Source organism: Otolemur garnettii, unplaced genomic scaffold, assembly GCF_000181295.1.
Source record: "Otolemur garnettii isolate 467f Iridium unplaced genomic scaffold, OtoGar3 scaffold00017, whole genome shotgun sequence".
Lineage (NCBI taxonomy): Eukaryota > Metazoa > Chordata > Mammalia > Primates > Galagidae > Otolemur > Otolemur garnettii.
This window is the reverse complement of record NW_003852412.1, coordinates 10,441,582-10,459,063: the sequence shown is the minus strand read 5'-3', so window position 1 is coordinate 10,459,063 and position 17,482 is coordinate 10,441,582. Positions and strand designations below refer to the sequence as shown.

General features: G+C 40.8%; 1 protein-coding gene across 1 annotated transcript in view; it reads right to left on the bottom strand.

Annotated features, from left to right (window-relative positions):
* The window catches only part of SV2C (synaptic vesicle glycoprotein 2C), a 241,488-nt gene that overhangs the window by 171,493 nt on the left and 52,513 nt on the right, over positions 1-17,482 (bottom strand). The window contains exon 2 of the mRNA XM_003785923.2: positions 6,466-7,146. Coding sequence (XP_003785971.1) covers positions 6,466-7,045 — 580 coding nt within the window. The 5' untranslated portion in view covers positions 7,046-7,146. The remainder of the gene's footprint in view (positions 1-6,465; positions 7,147-17,482) is intronic.

Here is a 17,482-nt window from a genome sequence, read left to right as displayed (position 1 = left end):
TTGTTTTCAGACCTAGCTATCTCTCAATAAAACAGCTAGAAATCCCAACAGACTATTCTTTTGTCAATCACTAAAGGAATAAGGGAACATAGGGAAGGCCAGAGAAGGAGAAATTAAGATGTAATGATGGCTCAGGGCTATCTATCCAGCTCTACCCCCAAGGAGATTGCCCTTTTTTGTGAGTAGCAAACAAAGCAAATGAGATGTGTATGCCGAGGAATTCCACCACCCAGGTAAGAACTATAGAAAGAGAGACATACTTAGAGATATTTTCTGTTTTATTTCCTATGATATTTCTGGAGTCTAACCAGTGCCTGTCACATAGTAGGTACTCAGTAAATTTCTGTAGCATGAATAATCCCAGCTATCAATGGAAGATACAGGCACACCAAATAGTCTGACTTGATACAGTTGATAACACCGTAGTAAGGAGAATAAAAACCACTGATCTATTCCTATCCAAAAATATATCTTAAACTTGCAAGAATCAGTAATATTTTAGAATTATTTAGAATTTTTTCTAAATTTTCAAGAGCCTCTGAAAATACAAAAAAGTCAAGTCAAATTTCAATCATATGTACAAATATAGTCTTAATTCTTTGATGTTCTTAGTCTACCTCTGTTTTTATCCAATGTGCCAATCAACTCTAGCTAATATTGAAAATGCTTTAAAGGAAAACTAGTATGGATTGCAGATGGGATATTTCTCCAGGAAACCCAGGTGACCATCCAAGGGGCCTTGTAGGATATGACCTACATCCTCTTAGGCCTGGTCTGGACCTCAGCCTTAAATACTCAGAAACCAGATGTGTCAGCACGTAGAGGACAGATTGATCTCTCAGAAGCAGATGCCCACTAGTCAACCTCAATAAAACTGATGGAAAAAAAGAGAATGCCTGTTGGTCAATGAAAATGAAAACCAAAACTTCCAAGAAGACTGACATGCTTTGGTAAGCACATTGCTGATGGGCAAACTCCAGAGAAAGCTGAACTTGAAATCCTGAAGTTGCTTTGGAGTACAGGATTAGAATGAGAGGTCTTAGCTGCAGGATTCATGTCCTCATGAACTCCAGGACAAGAGTGCCTAATGCTCTCTTTCCCTGCAATAGATATGCATGTGGCCCCCAAATCAGATAGATTCATTCTTTAGGTCAGGGAGCTCCAACCCTGAGCAGAGTGTTGGAAGGGCACTGCCAACATTTGTATCAATGACCTTTCTCTCTTGCATTCCTCATTACTGAGGAGTTCCACTTCAAAATAACACATTCTTACTTTAGATATGTTCGATGATGCCTCAAAGTGTTAAAGATCTGAGACCACCATTCACTCATTCAACAAATACGTGCTGAGATCCTGGGATGTACCACACTGATCTGGGCAAGGAGGAATAGAGAAGTGAAAAACCTCTGGGGCTTACATTCTCTTTCTTCATTTTAATTTCTCCTCCTCTGCCTCTTTAAGATGACTTTGCACTATGGCTGATTTTATAGGTTAATTCTCCGAGGCAATAAAATTTCTCATTTGTGACCGCTGCCATTATGTACTGTCTATAAATACAAAAAAACAGGCGATACCCTATTTTAGGATTCTGGAAGAGAGAGAAAAATGTCTAAAAGCTCAACAGGTGATTCTTCCATTGGAGAGTGAATTTCTAGGTCGCGCTGGAGATGCCATTCTTTTTGCCAAGAATTAGGAACCCTGTATTCCTCCGGAAGTTATCCTAATCAAGAGGACTTCAAATGAAAATGTTAGAGAACTAGAAAAGAAACACAGGATTAAAAGTTGGAATATGTGTTCTAGAGTCTGCCTCAGCCAATACCATAACTTGACCTCAGCTGCAACAGTACCACCCTTGCCATACTCAACTTCACATATTTACTGCAAAGTCCAGGCCCTTGCACAACTATAATATCTTTCTGGAATGCCATTCTTCCTCCTGTCTTCCTGGTGAACTTTTATTCATCCCTCAAAACCCTGTTTAAATATCAATTTCTAGAGTTTTCGCCATTTCCCAAAGGCAAACCTAGTGGTTCTATTCCTCTGTGATCCTATAGCATTTTATTCAATATCTCTGTCAATAGAAAAAAAAAAAAACCAGTGTATTAGAATTTATCTCTTTACAAGGACATTTTTCACATTGTAAGAAGTTCCTGAATGATGAACAACACAACACACTCACCAGAATCTCTTCCCAGTGTCCCATACCAGGTACCTGGCTCATAGCTGGTGCTCAATTAATGCTCATCTAATGAAATGTTCCTGCTATATCTGTTTTTTTTTTTTTTTTTTTTTTGAGACAGAATCTCAAGCTGTTGCCCTCAGTAGAGTGCCATGGCGTCACAGCTAACAGCAACCTCCAAATCTTGGGCTTAAGCGATTCTCTTGCCTCAGCCTCCCAAGTAGCTGGGACTACAGGCACCTGTCACAATGCCTGGCTATTTTTTGGTTGTAGTTGTCATTGTTGTTTGGCAGGCCCAGGCTGGATTCGAACCGGCCAGCTCCAGTGTATGTGGCTGGTGCCCTAGCCACTGAGCTACAGGCACTGAGCCATATCATCTGTTTTTCTTAACACTGTTCACAGTTCATGCTACAGCAATCTAGCTCCGTTCCATCTATGCTGCTAAAACTCCTATCCTGAAAATTACCAATGCCTCTGGGAATTAGGGATTGCAGTTCCTATCTGCCTTGAAAAGGATAAAACACACATACCAAATATTTAGCTATGAATTCACTCAGGTTTAGTTAGCAAGCGTATTTGGATTAGAATATGTTATTTTCCATTTATTTTGTACTTGTCAACACCTGGCCATGGTAATGTTTTAGTTCCTAAATATTACTCACGTCTGTAACCCTTAGCAAAAAAGCAGTGACCCGGTAATGATTTACATCTCTGCTTCAGAGGCTGGGTTTTAGGAGGAAACATGCCAGTGAGCCGGGGCCAGCCCCTCTGACAGTGTAAGGTAAGTCACCAGTAAGGTGTCTGCTCTGCTCTAATGGGCTGGAGCCAGGGTATGGCTGAGTCAAAAATGACTGGACATCCCATGTGCAGGTGATCCCAGAACCCAATCTGACCCCCTCAGCAACCCAAGGACAGGCGTGAAGTCAGCCATGGTCCGGAGGGCTAACTCCTGCAGCGTCCCCTCTGTACCACAGCAATGGGTGGCAGGAAACCCTGCCTGTGCCAAGGGGCTGGGAATCCGCAGGACATGTGTTCATTTCATTCAATACACAGGCTTGAACAATCCCAGCCCAGCTCATTGTGTTCATCTAAGAGCCATTTGCAGCAGCCAACAACTTTTTAATCGCCAGAACAGAGAGACTAGTTTCAGCCTTACTGTAAGACTCTGCAGCTCCTGAGAGCTATTCATCTCTTCCTTCTTCTAGCAACTTCCAGACCTTCCCTTTCTCTGGCTTCTCTTTCTCTGCCTCCTTAATGATGTTTTCCTCTACACTCAGCCCCATAAATAATGTTTAGCAGGGAACCATCCCCCCTGCACCACCATAAAGGTCACTGGCTGTGTTATGTTAAATGAGATGACTTCCAAAGCTCTGGGCATTTCAGCCCACATGGGGAGTAGCCCACTGGCACTCCTCTTCAGTTGTCTCCAAGGATCCCACAGTGGGAAGTTTTAAAACTAGACGTTTTTATCTTTCTTCCTCCTGCTAAAACCTGTATTCTGCATTATCTAATTCAATGAACTGGCTTCCTTTCATTACCCAGTCAGCTCCTCCCCCTTCCAAACTAATCAAAGTGCATGCCTCACTGACCGGACCTCTGGGACAGCCTCAAATCCATTCCTTCTCTCCTCTGCCTCAGTCAGGGCTTTACTCCTTACCATGTTCTCCCCACTTGAAGTCTCTTTATTCACACTTCTTTTATGACTACTGATATTCCCGTAGACTGGCAATCTGCAGACGTCTGTGATTTTTCCTTACTAGAGTTCCTTGGATAGAGAAATCTCTCTCTCCCCACCATTATCCCCTGTGGTAATACTGTGCTTTACACACAACAAGTGCTTAATAAATAGACTTTGGCAATAGAGAATGGCTTATCTTAAAATGACACACTTAGTTCCCCAAAGCACAGCTCAATAGATAATTAAATATTTACTCTAACTTCTCCTGCCCCAATTAATGTTATATGTACCCACAGACCATACACACTGACCTGCACACACAGGGTATGCCCTTGGCTTCCTTTAACTCCATCGTCCAGCAAACTCAAAGAGAGGATCAATCTCCCAAATAATTAAAACATAAATTGGGTCATATTTTTGTTCCTGTTCCTCCTTGAGCAAAATGCCACAATGCTTAGTAACAAATGAGAAATTATTTGCAAATCTATATCCTCCAAATGCCACCAAACACGGGTCATGCATCTTTCTTTCTTGCATTTTGATCCTATTGCTGTGACTTAGTGTGGTAATTATATTACAAAGCTATTATTTGATGAAATGAAAATGGCAAAACAATTTAAATGCTTGTCTAAAAAGACTCTGTTAGAATGCAATTATGAGTGAAATTACAATGGCAAAATAATTGAAATGCAAGTCCGGAAGGCACAGTTATGAAACTATTAAAATGCTTCTGTTGGGGACTCACAGCATTGAGTGAAAACTATACACTCCTGGGGACAGATTTTTAATTCACTAAAGCAGGCAACATTTATGGGCAGATGAAAATGTCTGTGCTCCAATTGTTCTGAAGCATTATCTACACTTCTGAATGCCACCTGGGGGTGTGTAACATCGTCAGGGTTTCTGGGTCTGGAGGATAGACTGATAAGGGAAGCATATGTAATACTGTGCTTTTATTTAGCACCAGGAAGATAAAGGCACAAGGGCAAGTGTGGCTGAGATTTTTCTCTAATGTTTCCAATAGAAAAATCTAGGATCATAACATCAAAAGATTTTTATTCTCAATGTAAGCCTCCAATGGCTAAATATGTGTGCGTATATATTTCTAAGGCTGTATCTTCTTTAGCAAAATCTTGATAAATATTTTGACATACAGTCTTCTAGTGCATTAACTTGCTCACCAAAGGGGGGGAACCCAAAAAACCAAAAATACAGTACTAGATACAGAACAGATCTACAGAAACGATCACTTTGATGGATGACTAAGGACCCTCCTCCGAAGCATGGTGATGTCTGCCATTATGATAGCTGAACACACAAATGGTTCTACCAGCAAAAATATGCAAAATATGCCCTTGACCTCCACGTTTTACCCTTCACAATCTGCTTTCATGGATCCATTTCTTTCAGCTAAGCATAAAGAAACAAATATTAAGCTGGGAATGCATCGTATAAAATAAACAAGTATTGAAGGAGTAACAAGATGTAAATACTTTCCTCATTCAAGTTTATCTCTCCTGTGGTGTCACAGACCACGTTAGGAAATGGTGGGTAATTTTAATCACCCCAAACATTTCTCAGCATAAATGATTATGACATTGCTGAACAAAGTTACTGGGTTTCCACAAAATGGTATATTTTTGTTTTTCAAGTTTTAGTTCAGAGAATTCCCTTGGATTCACAGACTTTAAAACATATAAAGATTTGATATGCATATAAATGTGTTCTCCGAGGCAGGATTTGCAAAAGGATTTTGAAAATCCTTCTGATTTTATATGCCAAGTGTTTGAAGTGGACTCTTGCACGGCTGAGGGTATTCCACTGTGAGCCCGTGTCCTATCTTCTTACTCTATACTTCCCCTTCCACAAATTTAGGGAGTGTTAACTACAGCTACGTAAGAAATGAAAACAGTGCATGGTAACTTCAAAACAAAGATCAAATCTGCTGTCTGCATATTTTATAGAGAGGTCATATTGTTTTCAACATGTAATTTAAATATGAATATGATGTGAAATAGATTTTAAATCATCTGAGGACAAAGGACAGTATTTGAAAAAGATAAAAAGAAAAGTTGCCTAGGGAAAATTCTACGAATAAGGCTAATTGAAAGAATGAGCAAACATGCATAGTTTATAGAAAAAATAAAAATCAGCAGGCCCCTAAAAATAATTAAACCACATATTATGCGTAAAATTTGAAATCACATTTGTCAGAGATTTATAGAATTAATCTCTGTATTTAGAAAGGTGTCAAGTAAGTTTTAAATAATAGCTTTATTACATTCCAAGGGCATATCTTTGGTATTTACTGAAGAAGAAACCAATGCAACTATTATAGGGGTGTAAGCTGAAATAGACTCTAACTTATTTTGAAATACGTAAAAAATAAGTTGGATTGATGGTTAGATAGATGATAAAGAAAATATAGATTAACTACAGAGTCTATGTGGTGGATAAATACAGGTATTTGCTGAACAATTATTTTGATTCTTTCCCAAAATTTGGGTGGAACAAATGCAGTGCTCCAGATAGGTATTTATTCCCTAGATTGATAACTGTGCTCAATAAATAAGCCAGTGTCAGAATCTCACTGACATGATGCACTCACCGAGCCATCCGGACCCTGAATTTGGGATGCACAGGTCTGTCTCAGCACTGGGTAGCACGAAGCCCACCACAAAGACCTCCACGCCATCTGCCATGAGAGCCATGCCCAGGACAAAGAAAAGGGCCCACTGAAAGCGACCGTGACCACACTCTTGGATTATCAGCTCATACTGCTGGGCGAGCTCTTCCTCGTCAGCTCTCCTCTCCGATTCCAGGTCCCGCCGGTCCTTGTACTCATCGCCCTTGGGCTGCCCCACTGACACGATGCTGTCCTTCCCTTGGTTCATACTGGGGATGCCCTGATACTCCCCTTCATAGATTTCATCATCTTCGTCATGACCCTCAGTGGCTTCACTTGAGCCCTCATCGTCATTGGCTTCCCCATCATAGGTTTCTCCAGGTGGGTAATAGTCATCGTCCTCTTCTTCATCTTGGAACCGACTGTAGGACCTCTGGGTATATTCATCCTGGGCCCGGTCCACAGCTTGATTCACCTTCTTTACTGTCTGTTTCTTTACCTCTCTGGCAATGTCCTTAGCGCCCTTCATCAGTGAAGTCCTATCCTTGTAGGAGTCTTCCATCTTATCTCAACTGATGGCCGACAAGGAGATGGGAATTTTTCACAGGCTCTGTTCAGTGGTTCAGCCTGGACAGCATTATCCACTTTGGGTTTAAAATAGAACTGCAAAAGAAGAAGAACCAAAGGAGATATTTATTATTCCTTTGTATACCTTTTCACCATCTATTTCTTGGTCTTTTTTTACTGCCCCAAAGCCTAAAACACAGAATTAGCATTCTTTTTCCTTGATCTCACTGTATACATGTACATGGGAACCTAGTAATTCACACCTAGGCAATCCTACCCCAGAGCCCAAACACTTAACCACAAGAGCTACTGGCTTTGAGTGGAAATGGGAGCCTGTGATGGAAGCAGAGAGCTGAACTAGCCAGCTGCAGTGGATGACAGCCCACACGCAGGTGGCACAGGAATCTTCTACAGGGCTGGCTGATACCTAGGGTGCTGGGATTAGGCACAGAGGCTCATCACATACCAACCCTCTTCCCCTTCTAAGCTTGGATCTAATGGAGACGTTCAACACAGGAAACTGACGACACTGGAATCACCAGTTGATCAGACAACTGTTACTGCTCACACCACACCTTTCTCCCAGTTCAGGTACAATGGGCTGGGCAGGACTCCTTCCCTGGGCAGAGTGATGTGGGGTTAGGGGAGGCAGTCATGGAGCACCCCACACTGAGCACATTTTTGAGATGAAGACATGGATACTAACCCATCATGCCAGCCTGTCCAACTCTTTGACATCAAATGTTTATCAGTTAAGGACGTCTCTTGCCTTCCAACCTTCTGAACTCCCCATAGGCATGAATTCCTGGTCTTCAAGGTGCAGTTCAAAAGCCACCACTTGCATGAAATGATTTTTCATTATTGCTTACCCTAATCACACCGTCTAAGCCAGTGCAACTGGTTTCTTCCCGGCACTCACTCATGTTTTCCCTATTAGAGTATAAGTTCCCTGAAAACAGGAACTTAATAAAATAAAACTACAAAGCAATGATATTATTATTATTATTATTATTTTGAGACAGAGCCTCAAGCTGTCCCCCTGGGTAGAGTGCTGTGGCATCACAGCTCACAGCAACCTCCAACTCCTGGGCTCAAGGAAGTCTCCTGCCTCTGCCTCCCAAGTAGCTGGGACTACAGGCACCCACCACAATGCCCGGCCATTTTTTGGTTAGAGCCATCACTGTTGTTTGGCGGGCCCAGGCTGGATTTGAACCTGTCACCTTAGGTGTATGTGGCTGGCACCTTAGCCACTTGAGCCACAGATGCCCTGAGCCAAAAACAATGATATTAAATGAGGACATAAGTACCATAAGAGGGTCAACTCTTCATCCCCCCTTCCTTTTGTTTGTTTGTTTGTTTCTTCTTTTTTTTTTTTGGACAATCTCACATTGTTGCCCAGGCAAGAGTACAGTGGCATCAGCCCAGCTCACAGCAACCTCAAATCCCTGGGTTCAAGCAATCATCCTGCTTCAGCTTCCCAAGTAGCTGAAACTACAGGTGCCTACCACAATGCCTGGCTAATTTTTTTCTATTTTTAGTAGAGACAGGGGTCTCATTCTTGTTTAGACTGGTCTCAAACTCCTGAGCTCAAGGGATCCTCTTGCTTCTGCCTCCCAGACTGCTGGAATTTCAGGCATGAGTCACCTAAGCCTGGCCTGATCTCCCCTTTTTCATGAGAGGGTATATGGATTAGCGGTCTCTGAAGTATTAATACAATCTGTAGTAGGTAACCTTATTTAGATGCTCTGAGGAGTACAAGTTCTGTGGTCATCTAAATTTGGGAAGTTTCTGTCTACATATCTCTAGGAGGGTCACAATGCAAGAGCGTTGCTTAAATTTGTTACCAAACCTTTTCTAAACTTTCCTAATAATAGAATTCCCCACCCTCAACCTGACACTGATGAGCAATCTTCATCATATACAATGGAAATACTACATTAAGATGAACACTAAAATCCTTTAAAATTGTAATGTCTCTAGTATAAAATACCATAACACTCACTAATTAGAATTAAATGAAGGAAGCTGGATAAAAGGGAGAAAATTTACATTAAAATAATATTTCTAAAATAAAACACAATTTCTTTCAAGTCTATCAAAAACTGAAACTAAGTTTTCCAAATGTAATCGCTTATAATTTTTAAACAGACTTGCTACAGAAATAGAGTATTTAGCATATCTGCATATTTTTAAATAATAAGTCATTCAAAGAGCCTGGAAAGTTTGACTTTAAGTATATTAACATTAGCTTTCTTTTTTTAATGCAGTTTTGACACAGTTCATTTACTCTCTGAAGAATGGATCTACTAAGCAAGGGTAAAGTTGACCTGAGCAATTGTCCAAAACTCCACAAACTCCAGATTAGCTAAATAGAAAGGCCTTACCCAAATAACAAGCCCGTGCACCTGTATGAACTTTTCTGAAGGTCCTAGACCTCCTGGCAGAAGGAATAGTCTCAGGTGAGTCAAAGTGGGCAGTAGCCTCCTTTGAAAAAATAATCTGAATTCAATTCAGTACAGCAATTTTCTTTCTGATTACAAAACTAAAACATGCTTATCTGAGAAATAATTGGACCAACTCATAGCAATAAGGATGACTACTAGCAAAAACAAACAAGTAGAAAATAATAGGTGGAGCCTGTGTACCTACTGTTGGTGAGAATATAAAATGATACCCCTGTGGAAGACATTATGGTGATTCCTAAAAAAATAAAAATGGAATTACAACATGATCCACCAGTTCCACCTCTGGGTATCAACACGAGAAATCAGGAGCAGGTTCTCCAAATATTTGTACATCTATGTTCATAGCAGCATTATACACAGTAGCTAAAACACAGAAGCAACCCAAGTGTCCATCAAACAATGAGTGGATGAGAAAATGTAATATACGTGGTACAGTGGAATATTATTCAGCCTTTAAAAGGAGAACATTCTGACACATGCTACAACATGGATTAATCTTGAGGACATTATGCTAGGTGAATTAAAAAGGCAATTCAATTTGCCAGTCACAAAAAGGCAAATACTGCAAGATTCTATCTATATAAAATCCCTAGAGTAGTCAAAATCATAGAGACAGAATGCAGAGTGGTAATTTCCAGGGTCAGGGAAAAGGGGGAAATGCAGAGTTCTTGTTTATTGGATAAAGTATTTCAGTTTAACAGATGAAAAGAGTTAGGGAGATGGATGGTAGTGATGGCTGCACAAAATTGTGAATATATTTAATACCACTGAAAGTACATTTAAAAATGATTAAGTGGTAAATTTTGTGCTATGTGTGTCTTATAATAATTTTAAAAATGGAAAAAGAGTAATAATCAGAAAATTCAAAAAGTCATAAATAATAAAATAAAAACCATATGTATTATCTACACTGCCCAGAGATGCCCACCCTTTAACCATTAGCAGTTTTATATCTAATATTTAGACTATGAAGATGCATGAGCACATGCTTAGCTTAGAACATACTGCACATTTAGAGTGAAAGCCCGTCTCTGAAGATTCTATTATCTCTAACTATTTGGGGGCTAATTTTCCCACTTGTTAGGTTAGCGACTATCTCAAATGGGGCAGGACTGTAATAATCTTGGCTGTAAGCACATCTTCAGTAATGGTGGTTCTCAAAGTGTAGTCTGGGGATTCCCAGAAAACTCCCAAGACCGCTCAAGAAATCTGTGAGATGAAGATAATTTTCACAACAATAGAAAGATGTTAATTTTTTCATTCTCGTGAGTGTACAGCGGTATTTTCAGAGCCTACATGATAAATAATGACATCATTGCTCTGATGATTAATAAAATGTGCACTTACAGATTCTTTAAAAAATTTTTTTAATTGACACATTATAATTGTACATATTTATGGGATATAACTTGATATATTGACACATACATACATTATATAATGATCAAATCAATGTAAGCATATCCATCATCTAATGCACTTAGCATTTCATTATGATGAGATCAAAAACCTCTCTTTTAGCTATTTTAAAATATACAATACCTTATTGTTATGCTTGTAGGTTCTTGTGTTTTAAAAAGTTTGTTGGTTTTAGTTTCTAAATTTATAAATATCGACAGATATAACCCACTGAAAGGAAAGCTTTTGTGTCATTAATAATTTTTAAAAGTAAAAAATGAATCCTGAGACAAGAACACAAAATTCCAAATCACTCTTCTGTAGGAGTCTTTTCCTGCTGGGACCCTGAATTGTGAAGGCTTCCCTGTAGAGGTTTATGTTATTGTCTGGGTTATTTTCCTTTAGGGTTTTAAGTTTGCATCTGCTAGAGGTTTGTAGGAGTTTATAAGCTTTTGAGCTAGTTTTATGATCAGTGGCTCAGTTCTAGATTTCCACATTGTGCCAAGATGATGGTAGGCTCAGGGTTTGCATCACAGATGGGTGACATTTCCCAGCCTGTCCACTGTGTACAGTTGTGGACTGTCTCTTTTTCCAGGTGGGGATGGGCAGTGTGTTCCTGGTTCTCAGCTTGCCTGCTGACCATGTCCTGGTCAGACCTTGGACAGTGTCAATCCCACACACTCCTACCCTCTCTTATGTCTTCCTTTCCCTTTCTGGCATCTGAAGATTTCTATTTCTTTCTTTTGACCTCAGCTATTTATTATGTGAATAATATTTTTATACACCATCCATGCATGTAGAATATAATGTAAGGTGGAGGACAGAGGACTTAGCATTTGCTCCATCCACCATCTTGACCCAGAGTTTGACATTTTTGTAAACTGTTTTATGCATACCTTTATATTGAAATTTTTCTCATTTAAAATTATTTTTTCACCATTTGTATTTATGGTATGCTGTAGTTCATTCAATCTGTCTCCTGTCATTGACCATTTGTTTGCCTTATTTGGGGAATCTACTGAGAATTTTTGAGGGCAAAAGAAAGATCTAGTTATAATACATTTAATATATAATATATGTCCTTTCAGAAAGGTTGTGTCAATTTATAGCTTCCAGAAGCATGTAGGAAAGCCATTATTTCCTTATGTTCTCACCTATATTGGAAATCAGAAGTGGAAACTAGTGGAAAAAATGATCTTTATGATTCTAAGTTGTGTCTGATTACTGATGAAATCAAACATTTCTTGTGAAATCTTTCATCCTTTGTCCATTTTTGAATTGAAGTTATGGTGGATTGAAGGGGGGCCTCCAGAAAGATGTACTAACCCTAAAACCTGTTGAACGTGGCCTTATTTTGAAAAAGATGTAATTATGTTAAAGTTCTTTTTTTTTTTTTTTTTTTTTTTAAGGCAGAGTCTCACCCTGGATAGAGTGCCATGGCATCATAACTCACAGCAACCTCAAACTTCTGGGCTCAAGTGATCCTCTGGCCTCAGCCTCCTAAGTTGCTGGGACTACAGGTGCCAACACAATGTCTGGCTGTTTTTTCTATTTTTAGTAAAGATGGGGTCTTGGCCCTTGCTCGGGTGAACCACCTGCCTCAGCTTCCCAGATGGAAGAATTACAGTGTGTGAACCACTGAGCCAGGCCTATGTTAAGGTTCTTGGGATGAAATCATCCTGGAGTATACAAGTGGGCCCTAAATCCAATGACAAGTGTTCTTACCAGAGACAAAGAAGAGAAAAGACAGATATGGAGGAGATGATGAAGATGAAGGTACAGCCATAAGCCAAGGAACAGTTGGATTCAGCAGATGCTGGAAGAGGTTCCTTGGATAGAGTATGGCTCTGCTAACACCCTGATTTTGAACTTTTGGCCTCCAGAACTGTGAGAGAGTAAATTTCTATATTTTAAGTCACCTAGTTCATTAGGATTGTACTAGGTGTGTAAATCAATTCCAGAACTAAAAGTGTTAAAATAGTCATTTCATCCAGAAATAGAATGCATGTATTATCTAAGCTTTCCTTCATGGCACTCAGTGAAATGTAGCTGTTTCCCTCTTACTATGTCAGTTATTTAATGAACAAGACACATACATGCATAAATAAACATTTTTTAAAATTTTGTATTTGTTTTGTATTTTCCTATTGGTTTCTTGAAACCATGGTGTATCTTCTGGCCACAAACTTTAGTTTCTGCCAATTCCATTGACCTACCCCAATGACCTACGATTGGGTAGGTCAGGAAATGACTCTGTCCTGCAGTAAAACATCAGTAACCACAGGAAGCAGTCCCTTGAATTTTATCTGCAGAAAAGAATTCATGGGCTACAGATAATGCATCAGATTACTTGAGGATAATTCAGAAGGGAAAGCTCAGAATCATGCTGATTGTCCTAGCTCAGTTTTCCTCTCCATAGCCTTCTGCAGCCCTGGGCCCTTCTCCTGCAAAGTTGTTCCTGCAAGCAGGCTCAGAGAGTACCTTCAGTGGAGCCCAGGAAAAGCACAGACCTTCTGTTTATCAAGAGTTATCAGTAGTTACCAGGATCCCATCACCCTTTGGGGAAGCCTGAGGAGCATCAGAACAATCTGCATTATAAATCATAAGCAGTTATAAAACCAACCGTCATATACAATTCCCACTCTTAAATAATAGTGAGACATTCTCATCACTAAATGACAAAGGCTTTCTAGCAGAAAAGCTATCTTAATCCATTAACTATCTTAATGGCTCCAGCATTAAATGGACATTGCTAGATTTGAAAGGGACCACCTGTGAATGGGATAGTGTCCACTCAAAGCGAATATGGTCATTTCTGCTTCTTCCTCTGGGACAAATGAATCATGTGAAGGAAACTCAAAGAGAAACAAAGCCAGGAAGAAGGAGAAGATCTTCCTTTAATAATTCTGCTTATCTCTCCTGGGATGAAAAGATCGGATCATTCATTCAGCAAATATTTATTCAGCACCTACTATGGTATGCCAGGCATCTTTTTGGGAGCTGAAGATCAGAGATTGAACAAAATACACAAAGTCCCTGATTGTATGGAGCCTTCTTTCTAGAGGCAAGACAGATAACAAAACAAAGATGTGCGATTCCGTGCAGCAGTGTGTGCTACAAGCAAAAATAAGGCAGGGGAAAGGGTTACCGCATCTCTGCCTCACAGCACATTCACTATAACAGAAATGTTGTATATCTGCACTGCCTATAAAATGGGGCAATTTAAATTTAAATGACCACATGTGGCTAGTAGCTACCCTATTGGATGATGTGTAGTTAGCAAATGCAGGAGATGCTGCTATCTTAGGAAGAGTTGTCAAAGTAGGAGACTCTGAGCAGGGGAAATGTAAAGAGAAGCCTGATTAAGGCCAGAACATAGGTTGGTAACAGGCGCCCAGAGCTTTCCAGACACAGGGAACAACCAGAGCAAAGGCCCCTGAGTGGAGAATGGCAAGGAGGCAGGTGGCTGAACAGAGTTGGGGAGGTGGTTCCAAGGAAGTGGCTGGGACAGATCCCTGAGGCTTTGAGGGCCATAGTGAGGGCCTTGGGTTTTAGTCTAAGTGAGATGGATTTAGAGCAGGGGAGTGACAAGCTTAGTGAAGTACAGAACAAGTTCTATAAATACCCATCTAAACATTGCTGATGCCTTCTTTTCTTTTACTAGATTTCATTAGCCTTTTTTTTTTTTTGCAATTTTTGGCCGGGCTGGGTTTGAACCCACCACCTCCAGTATATGGGGCCGTTGCCCTACACCTCTGAGCCACAGGCGCTGCCCAGATCTCATTAGCTTTGCTCTTTCACATTTGTTATCCTTTTTATTTGGACAATAATCATCTTATAATGAACATGGCAACTTCAAAATAAAGGCAGTGTTTATTTAATGTCTTTGAAGATAAGTTGAGGCAGGAGGGGGCCAGTCTGAGGGAAAGTTCCTCAGTGTAGACAGAGCAATCAAAGAGAAAACTCAGTCTCTTATGAGCACCTGGGAGGTGCTTACAAGTATTGTGACCATCCGCCCTTCTTCACTTCCCCTTATGCTCAACCTCTAAGACTAGCTCCCCTTTCCTCTGCTTGCCCATCCTTGGAAGTAGAAGACAAAGAAAGGGACTTAGACAGTCTACAAACTAGATACTCACATCTTGCATGTTTACAAGTTGGTTAATAGAGCCAGTTAAATACCAATATCGAGTCCAAAGAGGCAAGTGTCCTTAGACCCATAGATGGAAATCTAAAAGCAGTCCCATCAGACGTCCACTCCCTTAGTGGAGCAGACACATGGGTGTCAAATTTCTACAGGAACTCTACAACATCCTTTGAGGAAACAGGTGTCCCAGACATGTAATTAATAAAATGACCTACATTATTAGACATAAACAGGGATTTGTTTATCAGTCAGACACAGGCCTGGCTCCATCACTGCCTTGTCATCAACTAGCTTTTCAACACTAGAGCAAAATGGGAAGAGGTGCTATTGTGAAGCTGGAATAGCATCAAAAAGCAAAACTTGGGTGTGGCCCCTGCTCTGTAAATGCCAGATCGTGTGGATTTAAAGAAGAGACTGTCATTTAGAAATAGAATTCATCACCCAGCAGTGGTAATGCTGGCAATTTCCTTTTTTGAAAGGAAGAATGACTGTTCCGCATCAGCTGGCCGTGCCCTTCTCTAGCCCCGGAGCACAGGCTAGGAGTCCCAAGACAGCCGCCCACTCGCTGTTTCCGGAAAGGCTCACCCATCGTGTTTACCGCCATCTCTGAGCTGCACACCCTGGGGTGCAGCCTGCACAGGAAAGTTCCAAGGAGAATGTCTACTCGTCTGCCTGTCTTTCTGAGGGAATCAGGACAATGTGATTAGCATACTCGCAGAGTTCTAATGCAATTTCAGGGCAGAGCCGGATTTATCAAGTCTGCCTCATTCCTATTACATTGATAAAAGCAAAACACCCCCTCCCCCACAGGCACACACAGGAAACTCCCATAGATGTCAACAACGGGGAATCAGAGCCCTCAGTGTCTGCACTGCACTCCCTCCACTGCCTGGAAATGACAGATTTTCTCTTTCCGCCTTGTCTATGTTCTACTTAGTAAATCTGTTCCTTTGCAAGGTTCCTGGGGCGATAGCTATGGAAACAGCTGCCTCTGTTTACTCCAGCGCCTCCTAAGCCTGTGCCGATACCCACCCCCAGGGCATTCTCCCCAGGGATGCTGCACTCATTGTTTCCCTCACTTGTGGCTTTCAGAAGGGAGGTGCCAGAGCCTTCCTGAGCGCCTCACCAACACTCTGTGGCTAAATGAGGGTGCAGCTTTCAGGCCAAGGTGTTTTAGTGCTGTGCAGGTCCCCCAGGAGTCCTCTGCCAAGGAGAAGACCTGGAGCGCTCGGGGATTCAGCCTTCTGTGATCTGTCCAGGGTCCTGTGGACACATCACTGGAGAGAGAATGGGTGGAGAGCCACAGGTGTTTCCTCTGCTCTTTTCCGATAAAACCGTCTCCTTTATTGTGGCTGGGGGATAGAGTTGCTAAACTACTTCATACCCAATATATAAATAAATAGCTAAGGAATTCCTAAAATACTTCTTCCTTCTCAGAGGTATTTCTCTTTTATTTCCTTAGTCTAAGGAATTGTGCAAATTGCAGAATTTCAAGGTGGGCGTCTAAGTTAGATATTGGGGGACAGGAGGGACTTCTTGGTTTGAATCCTCCCAAATGGGTTACTACATATCCACTGGTGCATGAGAACTGATGTGGCCCCAAGGCAACAGTCACAAGAGATGTCAGAGTTCATCCATCTGCCCATCAGCTACAGGTTCTGTAGGGAAGGAGCCCTGCTTTGGGCCATCTCATATTCTTGGTACCCAAGGTAATGTTGGACATTCATTTATTCACTCATTCAATGTGCTGTTATTTTGTATTTGCCACACAGTAGGGTACAGACTGTTCCTGGACTCTGTGCATACAGGAATTAACTGTACAGGCCCCCAATATCAAGGGATTTCCTACTTAGCGAGACCATCAGCAAATATCAGTTGTCTCACAGCATGGTCAGAGCTATGTGCTGGCACATAGTATTACAGATGTTATGGATACAGTGGAGTCTAACGTGAGCTGGCCAAGCAACAGGTGGACAAGTAGAGTCATTCACTGACCGAACATTTGTTTATTAAAGGACACAGTAGGAATTCTGTAGGTATAGACATAGATACAGGTTGAAATTTTATAAAACCACACACCTATACTCAGAGCCTTTGCACACCCGAATTAGTGTTAGATGCGGAACAAACAAAAGTAAACACAGAACCAGTTTTGTTGGGGGCCAACAGGACTCAATCTTGACCATATTCTCTAAATTTTTTTTTTTGACGGTTTTACTTTTAGTTTTATTTTATGTAATAGGCAGATAAAGGTCTATGATATTTTGTACTGTCACTGGAAGGCAGCAGAGAAACAGTCTGGACTGGCTATATGAATCTACATTTGATTCTACATGGAAGTATAAGCAGTAATTGAATCTATGACATGGATTAAATTATATACGGAAGAAACTATTAATGTATTTCAACATATGGAATCACTTTT